The following is a 19,988-nucleotide window of genomic DNA, read 5'->3' as shown; positions in this document are numbered from 1 at the left end:
CATGATGACATTTGTGGCAATAGGTTGGTACTTTTCAGTTACACGAAATGTGTCCTACAAAAGATAATTCTTCACAAACCATTTGCAGCCAGATCCTTTTTTTTATTTCTCTTTTTCTTTCCTTTAAGAACAAGGTATCAACTAGAGTATGTCCATGTATATATCAGTTTATTGCCCTCCTGTACAATCTGTCATTATCATAATAAAGCAGGAAGTATTAAATTACAATTGATCAAAGATATAGATGCCATATTGTTCAAGGTTCGCGACTTCGCGGTACACGAACGAGCTCACCATGTATACACTTTCACCAACCTAGCTCCTGACAATCTATAATCTTAGAAACACATGAGAAATTAACGTGACTTAAACAAATGCTCCGTCCCTGCCTAACTGTATAGGCCTTCCTGCTCCCAGACGTCCACAAGCAAGTCTACCATTTCCTGCAAATGAAGTTTTGATTTGCGAGCATGAGAAAGAAACATTATAATGCAAAAAAGAACTCCACGGTGGGAAGAATGTGTAGTTTATTTAGCATATGATGTTATAGATGATTTAGTATAGAATCTTACAGCAAGAGGGATTGGTTGGGAGAATGGCTTATTGCTCCCTAGCAGGCTCTCATATGTTGTGTTCCAGCTGTATCGTCAGCAAAAATAAGGTGGAGAAAATCAAGTTTAGCATTCAGTATACTGAATTTACTTAAACAAAAAGAAAAGATATAGTTCTAATTTTAATTAAAACAGCCAACCTAATCTGGATAGAAAGAATATAAAATATGTTAAATAGCCATAGAAACAAAACGTTTCATGTGTTTCAGGTGGTGTGAGAGTAAACCATAATAACTCACCTTATTTTTGGCTCTTGAGACTTTTCAGGTCGAGGTTTGCGTTTTTTGTTTCCAACCCACTGTTGTCTAGTCTGGTTCCAATGGGCGAGACCTTCAGATACATGATAAAATAGTAAATGGAAGTCATTGCATATGGATATGTTGACATGTAAACTTGCTACGGAAGTACTAAAGCCTCTTAATGAGATCTTTTTTACTCTCCAAAAAATAGTTATACATATTTTTCAATAAATCTATCCAGTTCAACATAGTAGTTGTGCATCAGCATGTCACACTGCAAAGAACAAAAATGTAGAACAAAACAACAAGGCTTTGTTGGTTGTCAACAGCTTAGATGTATGATTTTTCTTGAGCATAATGTAAACATTAACATCAACTACATTCTGAGACTGTTTCAATCAGAACAAATTGGCACGGAGAAGTTAGAAACCCATTCAATCAGAACAAATTGCCACTGAGAAGTTAGAAACCCAGCGTGCACGGTAATGTAAGCATGTTTAAGAGTACACAACAAATACTATGAACTCTGGATGAAAAGGCACTTAAAATTCATATTAAACTTATATATGGACACGGAAGATAGAGCTCCAATAATCAAATTGTGGATCTGCATTTATTTGACAGTACACTACACTAGCATGATGAAGTAAAGAAAAAACATGAAGCAATCAAACATGTGCCACGACACACAAGGTCCATGATGCATACCTTGATTTACAAACTCGTTCGGTTTGCTGCTACTACTTCCAGCTCCATGCTGATCGCTCGACCGCGGGGCCGTGCTGATCGAAGACATGCTTCTCTGGGACTGAAGCGCGCTGTTTCCAACCTCATGCGTGCTCGTGCTCCAGAAGCCCCCAGACAGGTTGGTCTTCCTTACCGAACGGCCCTGGATCCTCAAGCCCTTTGAAGGCTCATCGACCGCTGTTATCGGAGCAGGCTTAGCGCAGCCACAGCATCCAAGGCAACTTCTGCTCTGTAGCAAAACAGTATTGACCAGGAGACGATTAGCTTCAGGTATCTGATATGAGTCGGAGAAGCCCAAAAAAACGTAAAAATGAAGGAGTATTTGTTTCTGGATAGCTTTTCTGACACTGGACTGCGATACATCGTTCTAAGGCCTCAGGATTTTTTTTTTTTTGACAGGGATAAGGCCTCAGAAATCACAAGACAGCCTTTTGGTACTACAAGAATACAAGGTCAGTTCCAAGAACAGAAAAGATTGGCCATAAAAGAGAAGATCTGACAGAGAGTGTATCTCCTACACCAAAAGGTGAGTCATGTACATTAAAGAGGAATCGGATACCATCACATGGAACACCTCTTATCATACAGTCCTACAATGGAAACAACGGATTCACGGAGGCCTCCCCACCAAAGCAACACCCACATACCACAGGGTAAACATTTAACGAGCGAGCGAGCCGTGTCTATTTATGAACAGACAGCAAGAATCAGAATCAGGACACAGCATCGAACCGGGGCCAATTGGAGGAACATCGCATCCACTAATCCTATTGGCCTCCGGGCGGGGCGCACGGATGGACCGATAATCCATGAACCCGATCGAGCTCGCTGCCGTTACATCGGGTCGCGGTACGGACGGAACAGGGGGGTGGGAGTGAGGAAAGACACGCACCCCATGCAGGCGACGAGGCGGCGAACCCAGGAGGAGAGGGACCTGCAGCCCAGCAGCATAGCATCCGCGGCGGCAGGGTCCGGCGCCGTCGCGGCGGTGGGGGCAAACCCTAGGCCCCCGCGAGGTGCACGGGGGAAGGAGGAGGAGGAGGAGGAGGAGGAGTGGGGGGAGAAGGGAAGGGAACCAGGAATGGGGATTCCGTGGTGGGCTGGGATTGGAGCAGAAATCTAGGATTCATTCAGGAGCAGACGTTACTACTTGGATTTTTTTTTTTTTTGCTTTTTAGATTCTCCACCCGCAGAGTTGTATTTAAGTTTTATTAAGACACACTTTCTATCAAGAGTTACTTTTAGTAACCTGTGGGAATTTTTTTTTTTGAGAGTATGACATGTGGTTTTTTTAGAGTATAATATTAGTTATCAAAAATAGTTATTAATTTCTAGTACTCTCTTTGTTCTAGATAGGTTATCGCAGATTTATCTAAATTTAGATGTATATAGACACTATTTATCTTACCTTACCGAAACTTAATAGGCCCCCTACATACACACATAGGGTGTGTGTGTGTGTGTGTGTGTGTGCGCGTGCGTGCGTGCGTGCGTGTGTGTGTGACTATTCCACTTTCTAAGTGATGGGCAAATGCAATGGGATAGGAAATGTTATTTTTTACTAGTTGAATTCTCGTGCGTTGCTACGGTTTTCTCAAATTATTTTTTGCCGTACATGTAACCGTAACACACATGATAATTAATTTTTGACAATCAATACCACATATATTTATAGTAACAAATAGTACATGGTAGGGATACGAGCAAATCATTGAGATCTTCAAATTCTCCTTTCTTCCATGACACAATCTTAGGGCATGTGCAATGGTTGATAAGACAGTCTTTTGTTAATCCTGCCACGTAATCTAGATATAGCAATAAAACATGATGTACATTGGGTTATTTTTTAGTCTTATCTTTAGTAACGAGACATCTAAAATTTGTGGTGAGAGAGATTGTGCTAAGAGATGATCTCTTAGCTAAGAGAAGGCAAAGTCTTTTTTTATCTTTATCTTTCCTCCACCTCAGCATTTATCCAACGTGGCACTGCTAAGATATCACCATTGTACATCCCCTTATAGTTCTCTAAAGGCAACCAAAAATAGATACCGAACCATAGATCTGAAAATACCAACGAAGATTTTTTTCATTATTTTAACTTGAACCGCAATGCCAAGGCTACGTGTAGGTGTGCAACCATTGAAGTAGTCAATCACCATCGGCAAGAGTACCAACACCAGTATGCCAAGGAAAATTAACCGAACAACCGGGTCGACGTAGCTGGAGAAGCGAGAGGACGAATCACCATTGTCGAAGACGTAGCAGCCGAGACAAATATTGCAAGGATAATCCTCCTTGCAGCAACCATGAGAAAAGATCCAACATTGTTCTGGCGACAGATCCATACCTAGATAATTGTAATCATTCAATGCCACCATTGACGCCACGAATAGGATCTTGTCGTCGAATGAAGGACTGAAGAATAGTTATTGTAGACGATGGCATCTCCAATGTGGCGTAGGCCAACAATAAGACGGCTACCAAACCCTAAACTAATATGTTGAAAACCCTACTTTATAAAAAAATCTCCAAACATAGTGTCAACATCCGGATTTTTAAGTTCGAATGCCTATTATGTCATACATCGCAATCCCAGGAATATTGTTGTTGCGAGGCATAATAGTTAAGTATCACAGTCATCATTCATTACAAACCATAATGTCTTACAACTTGGAATCACATCATCCATATTACACGAATAGTTGATCTATTGATCAACGAACAAACACAAGTTCAAAGCGGAAGCGTAAGATACAAGGACTCTCTAGTCCACAGGCCAACGCTTGACGTCGGAAGACTCCTAGTTGTCGTAGGCGTCCTGCTGGTCATCTCCTTGTTCATCTTCATACTCTGGCCATTTGAATAGCCAGGGACAAAGCCGTGAGTACTTCAAGTACTCGCAAACTAATACTAATGTAAGTGCTAGACATTTCTAGTATGGTTTGCTAAGCTCTAGTTTATTTGCATAAAGCCAATTTTAGTTCACAAGTATTTGAGAAAAGCTTGTTCATATGCTAACTAACTCAAATGGGAACATTAGTGTCATTCCCACCATTCAAGTGGTGATTTCAATTTAATTCACCACAAGTCATTTCACCATCTCCTTTCAACATCATTTTCAAGATATGACATCGGAAACTGTATGGCCTTTCCAACCGTCCGTAACCGTGGACGCGGCTATTCGAATAGATTGACACTCTGCAGAGGTTGCACACTTGTGCCACAACATTTGATTTCATCCGTCGGGATTACCCCGAATCATCGTAACACAGTATGAGCACCTCTCCCCATGAGCTTGGCCTCCCAGTGAAGACCAACTGTCAACCTGGGAAGTGCACAGGGCTTGGCCGTACAATTCACCTCAATTTCACATCATTTCTCAACAACGGAGGCAGCCTCAAGCGTAACCCCTATGACGTGTGTTCAGAGGGAACCCATACTAAGATGCATAAACTTCCAGTTAAGCCCTACCCATAATCAGGTATTGTGGGGGTACTTGATATTGGAAAGGTATCGCATTCAAACCAACATCATGTTTATCAAAAATCACCATCTTCTTTGGGTCATATTCACCTTCAAAAATCATTCAATGGAATGCTTCATCATTCCAAGGTTTCAAATTCATTTCAATTCACATTGTTCCCATCTAGAGTAGTCAAGTTTTATTCATTAGCACTAGCTCTAAATCATGAGAGGGCTATCTTGCTTTGCTTGATGGAGACTAACTTTGCTACTCTAGTAAACTTCTTTACTTTGACCAAAGTTAACTATAAAAGTAACTCTTTGAGAAAACAAGTAAAAACTTGTAATGTATAAACTTGGGATAGGCTAATGTAAGAAAAGGTAAGATTCATGGTGCCTTGCCCCAAGGGGATTTGCACTTTGCAAGAATATTAGCTTGCCTTGGTAGTTCTCAAAATTCTCCTCCTCCTCCTCTTGGTAGCAACCTTCTTCTTTAGTGTACTCTCCGGTGCTAGCGTCTAAATTTGAATACGAGTATAATTACTCACTAATTCAATGGCTATTACATGTATCACATATAAACACACAAACTATTCTATGCACACAAATAATCTAATTAGAGTGCATGGGTTGTGTTGCTTGAGGAGAATTTACTTCTTTGTATTTAATATGTAAATGATAGTTTCCATAGGGTGCTTGAGAAATAATTTCCTCTCATTGAAATCTTCTTAAGATTTAATTTCTCAAACAATCATATATGAACTTATATTGACCTAAGTCAAACATTCATCATTATCATTTGAGAAAATGATTTAAATGAAGTAGACCACCTCATACTATTTAATAGTGCTAACATATGATTTAAATCTCCAAGTAATTCATATAAGTGAGTTTGGCCAGGGGTCCAAAAATCACATGAATTCAATTGAGACAAAGTTTAAATGAAGTATAAGACTTCATATAATTTACTTAATAGTTTTGGACAATATCAACTACATAAACTAGTCATATTGTCCATTAATTAAACTAAGGCATGATCATGCAAAGTGACCACACCATTTTATTGCATAAATAATTAGTGTAAGTCAAATATGAGCTATTAGAGTTCCAATTAACTTAATATCTATTTTGGTTGATTTTTAATAATTGTTTGAATATGGAAAAGTCCCTGCGTCAGTGCCAGGGTGGGATCCGCGCGTCAGTGACTCAGCGTCACCGAAGCGGTACGTTTTAAACAGAGGCGTTGGATTAGAATCTAATCCAACGGCGCTCGTTCATCGTCGTCGCCGGCGAGAGGCCGAGGGTCTGGCGGCGAGCCTAGGGGGTCGAAGAGCTCACCGTGGCTCCAGCGACGGTGGGCAGTATGCTCGACGAAGTGGTGGACGACGGCGAAGCTCCAGGTACCGGCGGCTCATCCTGGGGTGGCTCCAATCGACGGCGAGCTTCCACGGCGGCGTGCGGCAGTGAGGTAGGAATTGGGCGGCTCTGGTGGTCAATGTGGAGCGGCGAGGTGGCTGGGAGATCAAGGAAGGAGAGGGAGGAGTGGTGGTGTGAAGGAATCGTCGAGGCGATGCCTCCTTTTATAGGCGAGCGAGTGCCCGAGGTGCTGCGGCGAACTCGACAAGGGCGCGGCGTCTCCGGCGGTCTAGCGAGCTAGGCGAGGGCGCGGTGGTATTCCTGGCGTCACGGTGGTCCTCTGGGTGGCGACAGGTAGGGTAGGCGGTGCCTAACGCGGTCGGGGCGTCGCGGTTTCTGGCGCGTCTACGGCGGCTTTTCTTCTCCATCTCCGGCGGCGGTGGCCATGGGTCGTGGTCGCGCGCGTGTCTGCGAGCTGCGTGGCGACGCGGCGATGCTCAACCCGCAGCTAGGTGGTCCAGGGTGTGCGTGAGGTGGCCAGGCGAGAGGTGGCCAGGGCGTGCCTGTGGCGCGCCACGCGCGACATGAGCGGCATACTGGCCGTTCTGGGCGTGCGTCGTCCGGCGTGTGGTCGCTGCTCCCTCGACCATGGCGGGTGTAGGCGGTGCTAGGAGGTGAGGTGGCGTTGTTTGGGCACGGTGGCCAGCTCTGGTGACGAAGGAAGAGAGGGGAGGGGCATGCACGTGCCCATGGCCGGCATGGCCATGGCTATGCCATGTGTGCCCTCCCTCTTAGGGTTACTATGTTGCATTTAGTGGGAGAGGGGGCAAGGGGACCAGATAGGGTGGTTTGAGGTAGATTAGGGTGTGATAGAACACTATTTGAAATAGTGTGTAATAGTTCCATATTTGCAATTTGCCAAATTTGTCCAAATTTGATTTAATTCAAATGGTTGCAAGTTTTGAATTGTGAGTGTCTCAATGAGTTAGAAATGACCAGAGGTGGTGAAGTGTGGTGGTGGCATTGTTGAATTCAAAGTTTTGCAAAAATGGCTAAGTGTGAGATTGTTGCATATGTTAAAATGTTGCAACTTTGGATGAGCGTAGCTAATGATCAAGACAGAATTTGGCATGGTGATCTTTACAAAAAGTGTTCACCTTGATGTTGACTTGGATGTGGTGCAAAGAGTTAGCAAGGTTTGGTTTGAGAAAATTGAATTGCAATGGCTCAAAGTAGTGAGCAGACTATAATTGGCAGATTTGACCATTATCATATGTGAGCAAGTTTTGTATTTGAAATCCATTTGATTTGTGATTCTTTGATTCCAAAAGTTGTAATAAGTGTTTAGTAACATTATTCAACTAATGGTGAAGACCAAATTGGTCTAGGGTCAAAATTTATAAAAAATGCCATAGGGCATATGTGAGGGTTTTTAGGGTTTTGCATTTATTTGATTTTCTTATTCTTTGTGATTTAATTGGTTTGTGATCTTCTCATGATCACATTAGGGTTTTAGGGTTTAGCTTATACACCTAATAACAATCATCATGGCATATCAATCAAATGCACAAGTCCTATGCATGGCACTATATGCAATTTAAAAAGTTTTTGTTGGTTTGAAATTTTGCTCTCTGGAATTCTTCTAACTTCTTTTATTGAAATTTGGGATGTTACAAACCCTTCTCCCTTACAAAATATCTCGTCCCGAGATCGAAAAGAAAGTTAGGTACTAAAGAGATCTGGGTACTCCTTCTTCATGAAGTCTTCGCGTTCCCATGTGGCTTCATCCTCGGTATGATTGCTCCATTGTATCTTCAGAAACTTGATGCTTCGGGTGCGGGTGGTTCGGTAAGCTTCCTCCAGGATGCGAATCGGCACTTCGCGGTAAGTCAAGTCCGGGTTGATATCCACCAATCGGTGATCGATGTTCTTGAACACTTCGGTCTTCTCTGGGACTTCAAGGCACTTCCGGAGGAGTGAGATGTGAAACACGTCGTGTACGGCCAACATTTCTTCAGGTAGCTCTAGTTGATAAGATACTTCACCTCGGTGGCTAAGGACTTTGAAAGGTCCGACATATCGGGGTGCGAGCTTTCCTTTCAGCTGGAATCTCTGCATTCCTTTCAAGGGGGATACCTTGAGATAGACGAAGTCTCCGATCTCGAAGGTCATCTCCCGACGTCTCTTGTCGGCGTAGCTCTTCTGTCTTGATTGCGCCGTCTTGAGGTACTCTCGGATCTTGTGTACTTTCTCTTCGGCTTCCCGAAAAACATCTGGGCCAAAAACTTGGCTTTCTCCGACTTCCGACCAGTTCAGGGGGGTACGGCACTTCCTTCCGTACAAGGCTTCAAAGGGGGCCATCTGTAGGCTAGCTTGGTAGCTGTTGTTGTAAGAGAATTCTGCGTAAGGTAAGCAGTCTTCCCACTTGGATCTGTATTCCAGTACACATGCTCTCAGCATGTCCTCCAGTATCTGGTTTACTCTCTCAGTCTGTCCGTCGGTCTGAGGGTGATAAGCGGTGCTGAAACTCAGACGGGTTCCTAGTCCTTCATGCACTTTCTGCCAGAATCTTGAGGTGAACTGTGATCCTCTATCTGACACTATCGATTTCGGGGTTCCGTGCAGGGCGACTATTCTGGAGATGTATAGTTCAGCTAACTTTGGGCCTTGGTAGGTGGTTTTGATGGCAATGAAATGGGCGACTTTGGTCAATCTATCGACAACTACCCATATTGAATCATTGCCTTTGCTGGATTTGGGAAGTCCGGTGATAAAGTCCATTCCTACGGAGTCCCATTTCCATTCTGGAATCTGGAGAGGTTGTAACAGTCCGGCGGGTCGTTGATGTTCTGCCTTGACCCTTTGACAGATGTCACACTTGGCGATGTAGCTGCCGATCTCTCTCTTCATTCCATGCCATCAGAATTGCTCCTTCAAGTCTTGGTACATCTTAGTATCTCCGGGGTGGATTGAATAAAGGGTGTCGTGGGCTTCTTGCAGGATGACTTGCTTCAAGTCTGAGTCCGATGGTACGCAGAGACGTTCTTTGTACCAAAGAACTCCGGCTTCATCTATGGTGAATCCAGGGGCTTTTCCTGCGGCTATCTGTTTCTTGATTCCGTCAATGCTAGCGTTGTCCTTCTGGGCTTCCTTGATTTGGCTAACCAAGGTGGGTTGCAGTTCTATGCTGGCTAGGAATCCCTCACTAACAAGTTCAAGTCTGAACTGTTCAAACTCTTGATGCAAGCTGGGTTGTTCAGTTGCGAGCATGGAGTTCAACTGACACGGCAGTCGACTCAAAGCATCCGCTACCACATTGGCCTTGCCGGGGTGGTAGTGAATCTCCATGTCGTAATCCTTGATCAATTCGATCCATCGGCGTTGTCTCATGTTCAGCTCCTTCTGGGTGAATATGTATTTCAGGCTTTTGTGGTCGGAGTAGATTTTGCATCGATTACCCATGAGGTAATGACGCCAAACTTTCAAGGCTAAGACCACGGCTGCAAGCTCGAGGTCATGGGTTGGGTAGTTCTATTCATGCTGCTTCAGCTGTCTTGAAAGGTAGGATACAACCTTGCCTTCTTGCATAAGCACACATCCAAGACCAGTCTTGGAGGCGTCGCAATATACGTCAAAGGGCTTTGCGATATCGGGCATGATCAGGATTGGGGCGGTTGTCAACCTACTCTTGAGCTGTTGAAAGCTCTCTTCACATTTGTCGGTCCACTCAAACTTCCTGTCCTTCTTCAGTAGTTGGGTCATTGGTCGAGCGATGCTCGAAAAGCCTTCTACAAATCTGCGGTAATATCCTGCTAATCCAAGAAAAGCGCGGACCTCGGTTTGGGTGGTTGGGGCTTGCCATTCCATAACAGTTTTGATTTTGGCGGGATCTACGGCAATTCCTCCTGCGGACAAGATGTGTCCCAGGAATCCAACTTCTTCCAACCAAAACTCACACTTGCTGAACTTGGCATACAACTGGTGATGCCTAAGGGTTTCTAGGACAGTCTCCAAATGATGTTCATGTTCCTCTTTGGACTTGGAGTACACAAGGATGTCATCGATGAAGACAACGACAAACTTGTCCAAAAAGTTCATGAATATCTTATTCATGAGATTCATGACATAAGCGGGGGCATTGGTCAGTCCAAACGACATGATGTTGTACTCATACAACCCATATTTGGTGGTGAAGGCAGTTTTTGGAATGTCGGTGGCTCGGATTTTCAGCTGATGATATCTGATACGTCTCCGACGTATCGATAATTTCTTATGTTCCATGCCACATTATTGATGTTATCTACATGTTTTATGCACACTTTATGTCATATTCGTGCATTTTCTGGAACTAACCTATTAACAAGATGCCGAAGTGCCGATTCTTGTCGTTTTCTGCTTTTTTGGTTTCAGAAATCCTAGTAAGGAAATATTCTCGGAATTGGACGAAATCAAAGCCCAGGGGCCTATTTTCTCACGAAGCTTCCAGAAGTCCGAAGGAGAGACGAAGAGGGGCCACGGAGGGGCCACACCCTAGGGCGGCGCGGCCCCCCCCTTGGCCGCGCGGCCCTGTGGTGTGGGGCCCCCGTGCCGCCTCTTGACCTGCCCTTCCGCCTATAAAAAGTCTCCGTGACGAAACCCCCAGTACCGAGAGCCACGATACGGAAAACCTTCCAGAGACGCCGCCGCCGCCGATCCCATCTCGGGGGATCCAGGAGATCGCCTCCGGCACCCTGCCGGAGAGGGGAATCATCTCCCGGAGGACTCTACGCCGCCATGGTCGCCTCCGGTGTGATGTGTGAGTAGTCTACCCCTGGACTATGGGTCCATAGCAGTAGCTAGATGGTTGTCTTCTCCCCATTGTGCTATCATTGTCGGATCTTGTGAGCTGCCTAACATGATCAAGATCATCTATCTGTAATTCTATATGTTGCGTTTGTTGGGATCCGATGAATAGAGAATACTTGTTATGTTGATTATCAAAGTTATATCTATGTGTTGTTTATGATCTTGCATGCTCTCCGTTACTAGTAGATACTCTGGCCAAGTTTTTGCTATTAACTCCAAGAGGGAGTACTTATGCTCGATAGTGGGTTCATGCCTGCATTGACACAGGACGATGTGACGAAAGTTCTAAGGTTGTGTTGTGCTGTTGCCACTAGGGATAAAACATTAGTGCTATGTTCAAGGATGTAGTCACTAGTTACATTACGCACCATACTTAATGCAATTGTCTGTTGTTAGCAACTTAATACGGAGGGGTTCGGATGATAACTTTGAAGGTGGACTTTTTAGGCATAGATTCTGTTGGATGACGGTCTATGTACTTTGTCTTTATTCACAATTAAATCTCACTATACTCATCATGATATGTATGTGCATGGTAATGCTCTCTTTATTTGTCAATTGCCCAAGCTGTAATTTGTTCACCCAACATGCTTTGTTCGTCTTATGGGAGAGACACCTCTAGTGAGCTGTGGACCCCGGTCCAATTCTCTTTACTTGAAATACAATCATCTTGCAATACTTGTTCTACTGTTTTCTGCAAACAATCATCTTCCACACAATACGGTTAACTCTTTGTTACAGCAAGCCGGTGAGATTGACAACCTCACTGTTTCGTTGGGGCAAAGTACTTTGGTTGTGTTGTGCAGGTTCCACGTTGGCGCCGAAATCACTGGTGTTGCGCCGCACTACATCTCGCCGCCATCAACCTTCAACGTGCTTCTTGACTCCTACTGGTCCGATTAAACCTTGGTTTCTTACTGAGGGAAACTTGCCGCTGTGCGCATCACACCTTCCTCTTGGGGTTCCCAACGGACGTGCCAACCACACGCATCAAGCAAATTTCTGGCGCCGTTGCCGGGGAGATCAAGACACGCTGCAAGGGGAGTCTCCACTTCTCAATCTCTTTACTTTGTTTTTGTCTTGCTTAGTTTTATTTACTACTTTGTTTGCTGCACTAAATCAAAATACAAAAAAAATTAGTTGCTAGTTTTACTTTATTTGCTATCTTGGTTGCTATATCTAAAACACAAAAAAAATTAGTTTACTTGCATTTACTTTATTCATCATGTTTCCTTTTAATTTTACCACAAAAAACATACCGGTAGGACGTGGGTCTATAGGTTGGAGAAATAATATAGAAGAATTTTTCAATCATGTTAGTACTATTGAAAATTTTGAAGATAGACACTTGGTAGACCTTGCGCCTACTTATGAAATTGCTGCTGCGCATTTGGTTCGCCTGTTGGAAACTAAATTTGTTAATCTTAATCCTATAATCCAACACATGTTTTTCACACTTGGTGATATGGAAGAGGGGGAAAAGAAAGATTTTGTATTAGAAACCCTTCTTAGAGAATTTGGTGGTCTAGCAAGAGAAGCTAGAAAGGTGTTTGCTAAATTTAATATGCTTGGTTCTCCTACTAATTTTGTTAGTCTCCTTGAAAGGATGGATATGGATAGAATAAGATACACTAATAATATTGATGATGGAGGGGAGATCAAAGCACCAATACCATGTAAGCTCTTAGCTATGAATGATGCATTAGAAAATAACTATGCTTGGCTAGTTCCTGAAAATTTGTTTGATGAGAGTAGCACGCCTAAGACTAATGAAAAGGGAGATGCTGAAACTTATGTATCCAATATACTATGCCTGGTTGAGAAAACTCCACACCCCGCTGAGAATGCATCACCCTTCGATAATACTTGATACACACTTTCTGCGCCTAGCTGAAAGGCGTTAAAGAAAAGCGCTTATGGGAGACAACCCATGTTTTTACCTACAGTACTTTGTTTTTATTTTGTGTCTTGGAAGTTGTTTACTACTGTAGCAACCTCTCCTTATCTTAGTTTTGTGTTTTGTTGTGCCAAGTTAAGCCGTTGATAGAAAAGTAAGTACTAGATTTGGATTACTGCACAGTTCCAGATTTCTTTGCTGTCACGAATCTGAGTCCACCTCCCTGTAGGTAGCTCAGAAAATTAAGCCAATTTACGTGCATGATCCTCAGATATGTACGCAACTTTCATTCAATTTGAGCATTTTCATTTGAGCAAGTCTGGTGCCATTTTAAAATTCGTCAATACGAACTGTTCTGTTTTGACAGATTCTGCCTTTTATTTCGCATTGCCTCTTTCGCTATGTTGGATGAATTTCTTTGATCCATTAATTTCCAGTAGCATTATGCAATGTCCAGAAGTGTTAAGAATGATTGTGTCACCTCTGAATATGTCAATTTATATTGTGCACTAACCCTCTAATGAGTTGTTTCGAGTTTGGTGTGGAGGAAGTTTTCAAGGATCAAGAGAGGAGTATGATGCAACATGATCAAGGAGAGTGAAAGCTCTAAGCTTGGGGATGCACCCGGTGGTTCACCCCTGCATATATCAAGAAGACTCAAGCGTCTAAGCTTGGGGATGCCCAAGGCATCCCCTTCTTCATCGACAACATTATCAGGTTCCTCCCCTGAAACTATATTTTTATTCCATCACATCTTATGTGCTTTTTCTTGGAGCGTCGGTTTGTTTTTGTTTTTTGTTTTGTTTGAATAAAATGGATCCTAGCATTCACTTTATGGGAGAGAGACACGCTCCGCTGTAGCATATGGACAAGTATGTCCTTGGTTTCTACTCATAGTATTCATGGCGAAGTTTCTCCTTCGTTAAATTGTTATATGGTTGGAATTGGAAAATGATACATGTAGTAATTGCTATAAATGTCTTGGGTAATGTGATACTTGGCAATTGTTGTGCTCATGATTAAGCTCTTGCATCATATGCTTTGCACCCATTAATGAAGAAATACATAGAGCATGCTTAAATTTGGTTTGCATATTTGGTTTCTCTAAGGTCTAGATAATTTCTAGTATTGAGTTTGAACAACAAGGAAGACGGTGTAGAGTCTTATAATGTTTTCAATATGTCTTTTATGTGAGTTTTGCTGCACCGGTTCATCCTTGTGTTTGTTTCAAATAAGCCTTGCTAGCCTAAACCTTGTATCGAGAGGGAATACTTCTCATGAATCCAAATACTTGAGCCAACCACTATGCCATTTGTGTCCACCATACCTACCTACTACATGGTATTTTCCGCCATTCCAAAGTAAATTGCTTGAGTGCTACCTTTAAAATTCCATCATTCACCTTTGCAATATATAGCTCATGGGACAAATAGCTTAAAAACTATTGTGGTATTGAATATGTAATTATGCACTTTATCTCTTATTAAGTTGCTTGTTGTGCGATAACCATGTTCTTGGGGACGCCATCAACTATTCATTGTTGAATTTCATGTGAGTTGCTATGCATGTCCGTCTTGTCTGAAGTAAGAGAGATCTACCACCATATGGTTAAGCATGCATATGTTAGAGAAGAACATTGGGCCGCTAACTAAAGCCATGCTCCATGGTGGAAGTTTCAGTCTTGGACAACAATCCTCAAATCTCAAATGAGAAAATTATTAATTGTTGGTATATGCTTATGCATAAAAGAGGAGTCCATTATCTGTTGTCTATGTTGTCCCGGTATGGATGTCTAAGTTGAAGAATAATCAATAGCGAGAAATCCAATGCGAGCTTTCTCCTTAGACCTTTGTACAGGCGGCATAGAGGTACCCCTTTGTGACACTTGGTAAAAACAATGCATTGTGATGATCCGGTAGTCCAAGCTAATTAGGACAAGGTGCGGGGCACTATTAGTACACTATGCATGAGGCTTGCAACTTATAAGATATAATTTACATGATGCATATGCTTTATTACTACCGTTGACAAAATTGTTTCATGTTTTCAAAATCAAAGCTCTAGCACAAATATAGCAATCGATGTTTTTCCTCTATGGAGGACCATTCTTTTACTTTCAATGTTGAGTCAGTTCACCTATTTCTCTCCACCTCAAGAAGCAAACACTTGTGTGAACTGTGTATTGATTCCTACATACTTGCTTATTGCACTTATTATATTACTCTATGTTGACAATATCCATGAGATATACATGTTACAAGTTGAAAGCAACCGCTGAAACTTAATCTTCTTTTGTGTTGCTTCAATGCCTTTACTTTGAATTATTGCTTTATGAGTTAACTCTTATGCAAGACTTATTGATGCTTGTCTTGAAGTGCTATTCATGAAAAGTCTTTGCTATATGATTCACTTGTTTACTCATGTCATATACATTGTTTTGATCGCTGCATTCACTACATATGCTTTACAAATAGTATGATCAAGATTATGATGGCATGTCACTCCGTAAAATTATCTGTGTTATCGTTTTACCTGCTCGGACGACGAGCGTAACTAAGCTTGGGGATGCTGATACGTCTCCGACGTATCGATAATTTCTTATGTTCCATGCCACATTATTGATGTTATCTACATGTTTTATGCACACTTTATGTCATATTCGTGCATTTTACGGAACTAACCTATTAACAAGATGCCGAAGTGCCGATTCTTTGTTTTACTGCTGTTTTTGGTTTCAGAAATCCTAGTAAGGAAATATTCTCGGAATTGGACGAAATCAAAGCCCAGGGGCCTATTTTCTCACGAAGCTTCCAGAAGTCCGAAGGAGAGACGAAGAGGGGCCACGGAGGGGCCACACCCTAGGGCGGCGCGGCCCCCCCCCCTTGGCCGCGCGGCCCTGTGGTGTGGGGCCCCCGTGCCGCCTCTTGACCTGCCCTTCCGCCTATAAAAAGTCTCCGTGACGAAACCCCCAGTACCGAGAGCCACGATACGGAAAACCTTCCAGAGACGCCGCCGCCGCCGATCCCATCTCGGGGGATCCAGGAGATCGCCTCCGGCACCCTGCCGGAGGGGAATCATCTCCCGGAGGACTCTACGCCGCCATGGTCGCCTCCGGTGTGATGTGTGAGTAGTCTACCCCTGGACTATGGGTCCATAGCAGTAGCTAGATGGTTGTCTTCTCCCCATTGTGCTATCATTGTCGGATCTTGTGAGCTGCCTAACATGATCAAGATCATCTATCTGTAATTCTATATGTTGCGTTTGTTGGGATCCGATGAATAGAGAATACTTGTTATGTTGATTATCAAAGTTATATCTATGTGTTGTTTATGATCTTGCATGCTCTCCGTTACTAGTAGATACTCTGGCCAAGTTTTTGCTATTAACTCCAAGAGGGAGTACTTATGCTCGATAGTGGGTTCATGCCTGCATTGACACAGGACGATGACGAGAAAGTTCTAAGGTTGTGTTGTGCTGTTGCCACTAGGGATAAAACATTAGTGCTATGTTCAAGGATGTAGTCACTAGTTACATTACGCACCATACTTAATGCAATTGTCTGTTGTTAGCAACTTAATACTGGAGGGGGTTCGGATGATAACTTTGAAGGTGGTCTTTTTAGGGATAGATGCAGTTGGATGACGGTCTATGTACTTTGTCGTAATGCCCAATTAAATCTCACTATACTCATCATGATATGTATGTGCATGGTCATGCTCTCTTTATTTGTCAATTGCCCAACTGTAATTTGTTCACCCAACATGCTGTTCGTCTTATGGGAGAGACACCTCTAGTGAACTGTGGACCCCGGTCCAATTCTCTTTACTGAAATACAATCTACTGCAATACTTGTTCTACTGTTTTCTGCAAACAATCATCTTCCACACAATACGGTTAACTCTTTGTTACAGCAAGCCGGTGAGATTGACAACCTCACTGTTTCGTTGGGGCAAAGTACTTTGGTTGTGTTGTGCAGGTTCCACGTTGGCGCCGGAATCACTGGTGTTGCGCCGCACTACATCTCGCCGCCATCAACCTTCAACGTGCTTCTTGACTCCTACTGGTCCGATTAAACCTTGGTTTCTTACTGAGGGAAACTTGCCGCTGTGCGCATCACACCTTCCTCTTGGGGTTCCCAACGGACGTGCCAACCACACGCATCAATATCCAGTTCTAAGGTCTATCTTGGAGAAAACTATGGCTCCGGTGAGTTGATCAAACAAGTCTTCTATCTTGGGTAGGGGGTATTTGTTTTTGATGGTGACATCGTTAAGCTTACGATAGTCCGTACATAAACGATTTGCACCATCCTTCTTGTCCACAAACAACACTGGTGATCTCCAGGGGGATGCACTAGGTCTAATCAGACCCTTGGCTAACATATCATCTATTTGTTTCTTCAGCTCCACAAGCTCTGTTGCGTTCATGCTGTAGGCTCTCTGGGCTATGGGTCCAGTTCCGGGGATTAACTCGATGATGAACTCGATATCCCTATCCGCGGGCATACCGGGTAGATCATCCGGAAACACATCAGGGTAGCGACAAACGACCCTGATTTGATCCAGAGTTGGCTTGGATACACTTTGGTTGCAGGTGAATTTTCTGGGTAGTTTTTCAGAGACGTGCTCTACTATGATACCGGTGCTGCTAGTCATGGTTATGGCTTTCTTGGCACAGTCTATCAATCCATTGTGCTTGGACATCCAGTCCATTCCTAGTACGACTTCCAAACCTTTGGTTCCCAGTATGATTAGATTGGCATAGAAATCTACATCATGGATTTTGATAGGTACATTTTTGCAAAATTTTCTGGCTTTGGTGGTTGATCCGGGAATTTGAACTATCATAACATGCTTCAAACTGAAGGGTTGAATTTTACTTGCTGATGCAAAGTCTTCGGTGACAAAAGAATGAGATGCTCCGAAATCAAACAACACTCTGGCAGGGATGTGGTTGACAGAAAACATACCCAGTACCACATCTGGTGCTTCCTGGGCTTCTTCGGCATTCATGTGGTAGAGGCGGCCGTTGCGGTTATTGGGGTTGTTGGGGGCGAACTTCTTGCCGGTGGAGACACGGCGTTGCTGCTGAGCAGGTGCTGCGGTGTTGCCGGCGAGCTTGGCGAGCCTCTTGGGACACTCGTTGGAGTAGTGCCCCACTACACCACACTCATAACAAGTGATGGTGGTCTTGTCCTGCTTGTTCGCAACGGGGACGGTGTTGCTTCTGGTTCTGGGAGCGGTGTTGGTGTTGTTGTTATTGTTGTTGGGGGCTCTGGGCGCAGCGCGGTTGTAGTAGTTGTTGTTGTTGTAGTTGTTGTTGTTGTAGCCTCCTGGCTTGGAGTTTCCTCCACTCCGGTTCTGATAACCGGGGCGCGAGTTCTGCATCGGGGGTTTGTTGTTCCTCGGAGTGAAACCTCCGCTTGAGCTGGGGCGAAACTTCTGGGTATGGCTAGACCCACTTTGATTTGCCATGCGGCGCTTGCGGTTCTCATTGGCTTGGTTCAACTTGCCCTCCATCTAGATGGCGGAGTCAACAAGGGCTTCAAGGTCGGCGAAGGGGATGTTGACAAGGACAGTCTGCATCTCATCATGCAGTCCGTTCAGGAATATCTCCTTCCTCTTCTCAACGGTGTCGGTCTCATCAGGGGCATACCTCGACAGTGTGAGAAACTTGTCGCGGTATTCTACCACCGTCATGCGACCTTGTTTCAGTTCACGGAACTCATCCCTCATCTTTTTGATAAGACCCGGGGGTACATGGTACTTGCTGAACTTTAGCTTGAAATCCTCCCAAGTCATGAACTGACCTCCGTTCATGGCACATGTGCTTGTCCACCAAGCGCGGGCTGGTCCAGCAAGATAGTGGGTGGCAAACAAGACTTTCTCGTTGGCTTCCACTCCGGCTACTTCCAGGTTGTTCTCTATAGTCTGGAGCCAGTCGTCGGCGTCGAGGGGCTCCTCGGTCTTGCTAAACACCGGAGGGTTGGTGTTCTGGAAGTTCTTGAGCTTGGATCCAGGGTGGTCATGATTTCCATGGCCTTGATTTGCGATGTTCTGCAAAGCGTTGAGGTTGGCTTGGTGTTCGGCTTTTTCTGTCTCCCTGTCGGCAAGCAAGGTTTGCAACAGTTGCATCATCGCGTCGTTGGTGCGATTGGGAGGGGCCATCTGAAGATATGGAAGATCATGAGATAAGAGGGAACATTCTATGGTTCATTTTGGTTATGTTTAAAAACATTTGAAAACTTGTAATCTTTTCATGACAAGCATAACACTCATTTATTCATTCAACACATAGTACAAACTAACACACACATACTCCAATGGTTTTAAGAACCATTCTCATGCTACGATACAAGGGACAGGATACAACTCACACCTACATAAGTGAAACTAGTGCAACTACTCCTCATCCTCGATGTCGATCGGGACGTAGTCGTCAGGTCCTGCCTCCAGGAACTCGTAGTCCTCCTCCTCGGTGAACTCGTCCTCCTCAAAGTCGTCGTCGTCGCTCAGGAAGGCTCCTCCTCCCTGAAGGTCGATGCCTCCGTCGTCATCCTCCAGCTCTCTGATTTGATCCTCCTGGGCCTTGACAGTGGCCTCGAGTGACGCAACCTTGGCGCGAAGGCGCACAATCGTAGCGTCCTTCTTGGCACGCTGCTGGCGAAGGCTCTTGCGGTCGTTGTTGAGTAGCTTGATCGCCTCACCCTGCTCGATGATGTGAGCATGGGTCTGGTTCGCGTAAGCGCGAGTGGCGTCGAGGTCCTTCTGAGTCTGGTAGAGCATGAAGTCCAGGTGCTCAGCATGGTGCCTCAACTCCGGGTGCGGCTGC

General features: G+C 44.1%; 1 protein-coding gene across 1 annotated transcript; it reads right to left on the bottom strand.

The window, feature by feature from the left end:
• Positions 1 to 137: 137 nt before the first annotated feature.
• Positions 138 to 2,687, bottom strand: LOC127313556 (uncharacterized). Its single transcript, XM_051344040.2, has 5 exons — positions 2,490 to 2,687; positions 1,559 to 1,821; positions 851 to 941; positions 573 to 639; positions 138 to 443 (listed from the first exon to the last, which is right to left on the bottom strand). The coding sequence occupies exons 1-5, from the start codon at positions 2,546 to 2,548 to the stop codon at positions 390 to 392; spliced, it is 534 nt and encodes a 177-aa protein (XP_051200000.1). The 5' UTR covers positions 2,549 to 2,687; the 3' UTR covers positions 138 to 389.
• Positions 2,688 to 19,988: the final 17,301 nt, after the last annotated feature.

Source organism: Lolium perenne, chromosome 7, assembly GCF_019359855.2.
Source record: "Lolium perenne isolate Kyuss_39 chromosome 7, Kyuss_2.0, whole genome shotgun sequence".
Classification (NCBI taxonomy): domain Eukaryota; kingdom Viridiplantae; phylum Streptophyta; class Magnoliopsida; order Poales; family Poaceae; genus Lolium; species Lolium perenne.
This window is presented reverse-complemented; position numbering and strand designations above follow the sequence as displayed.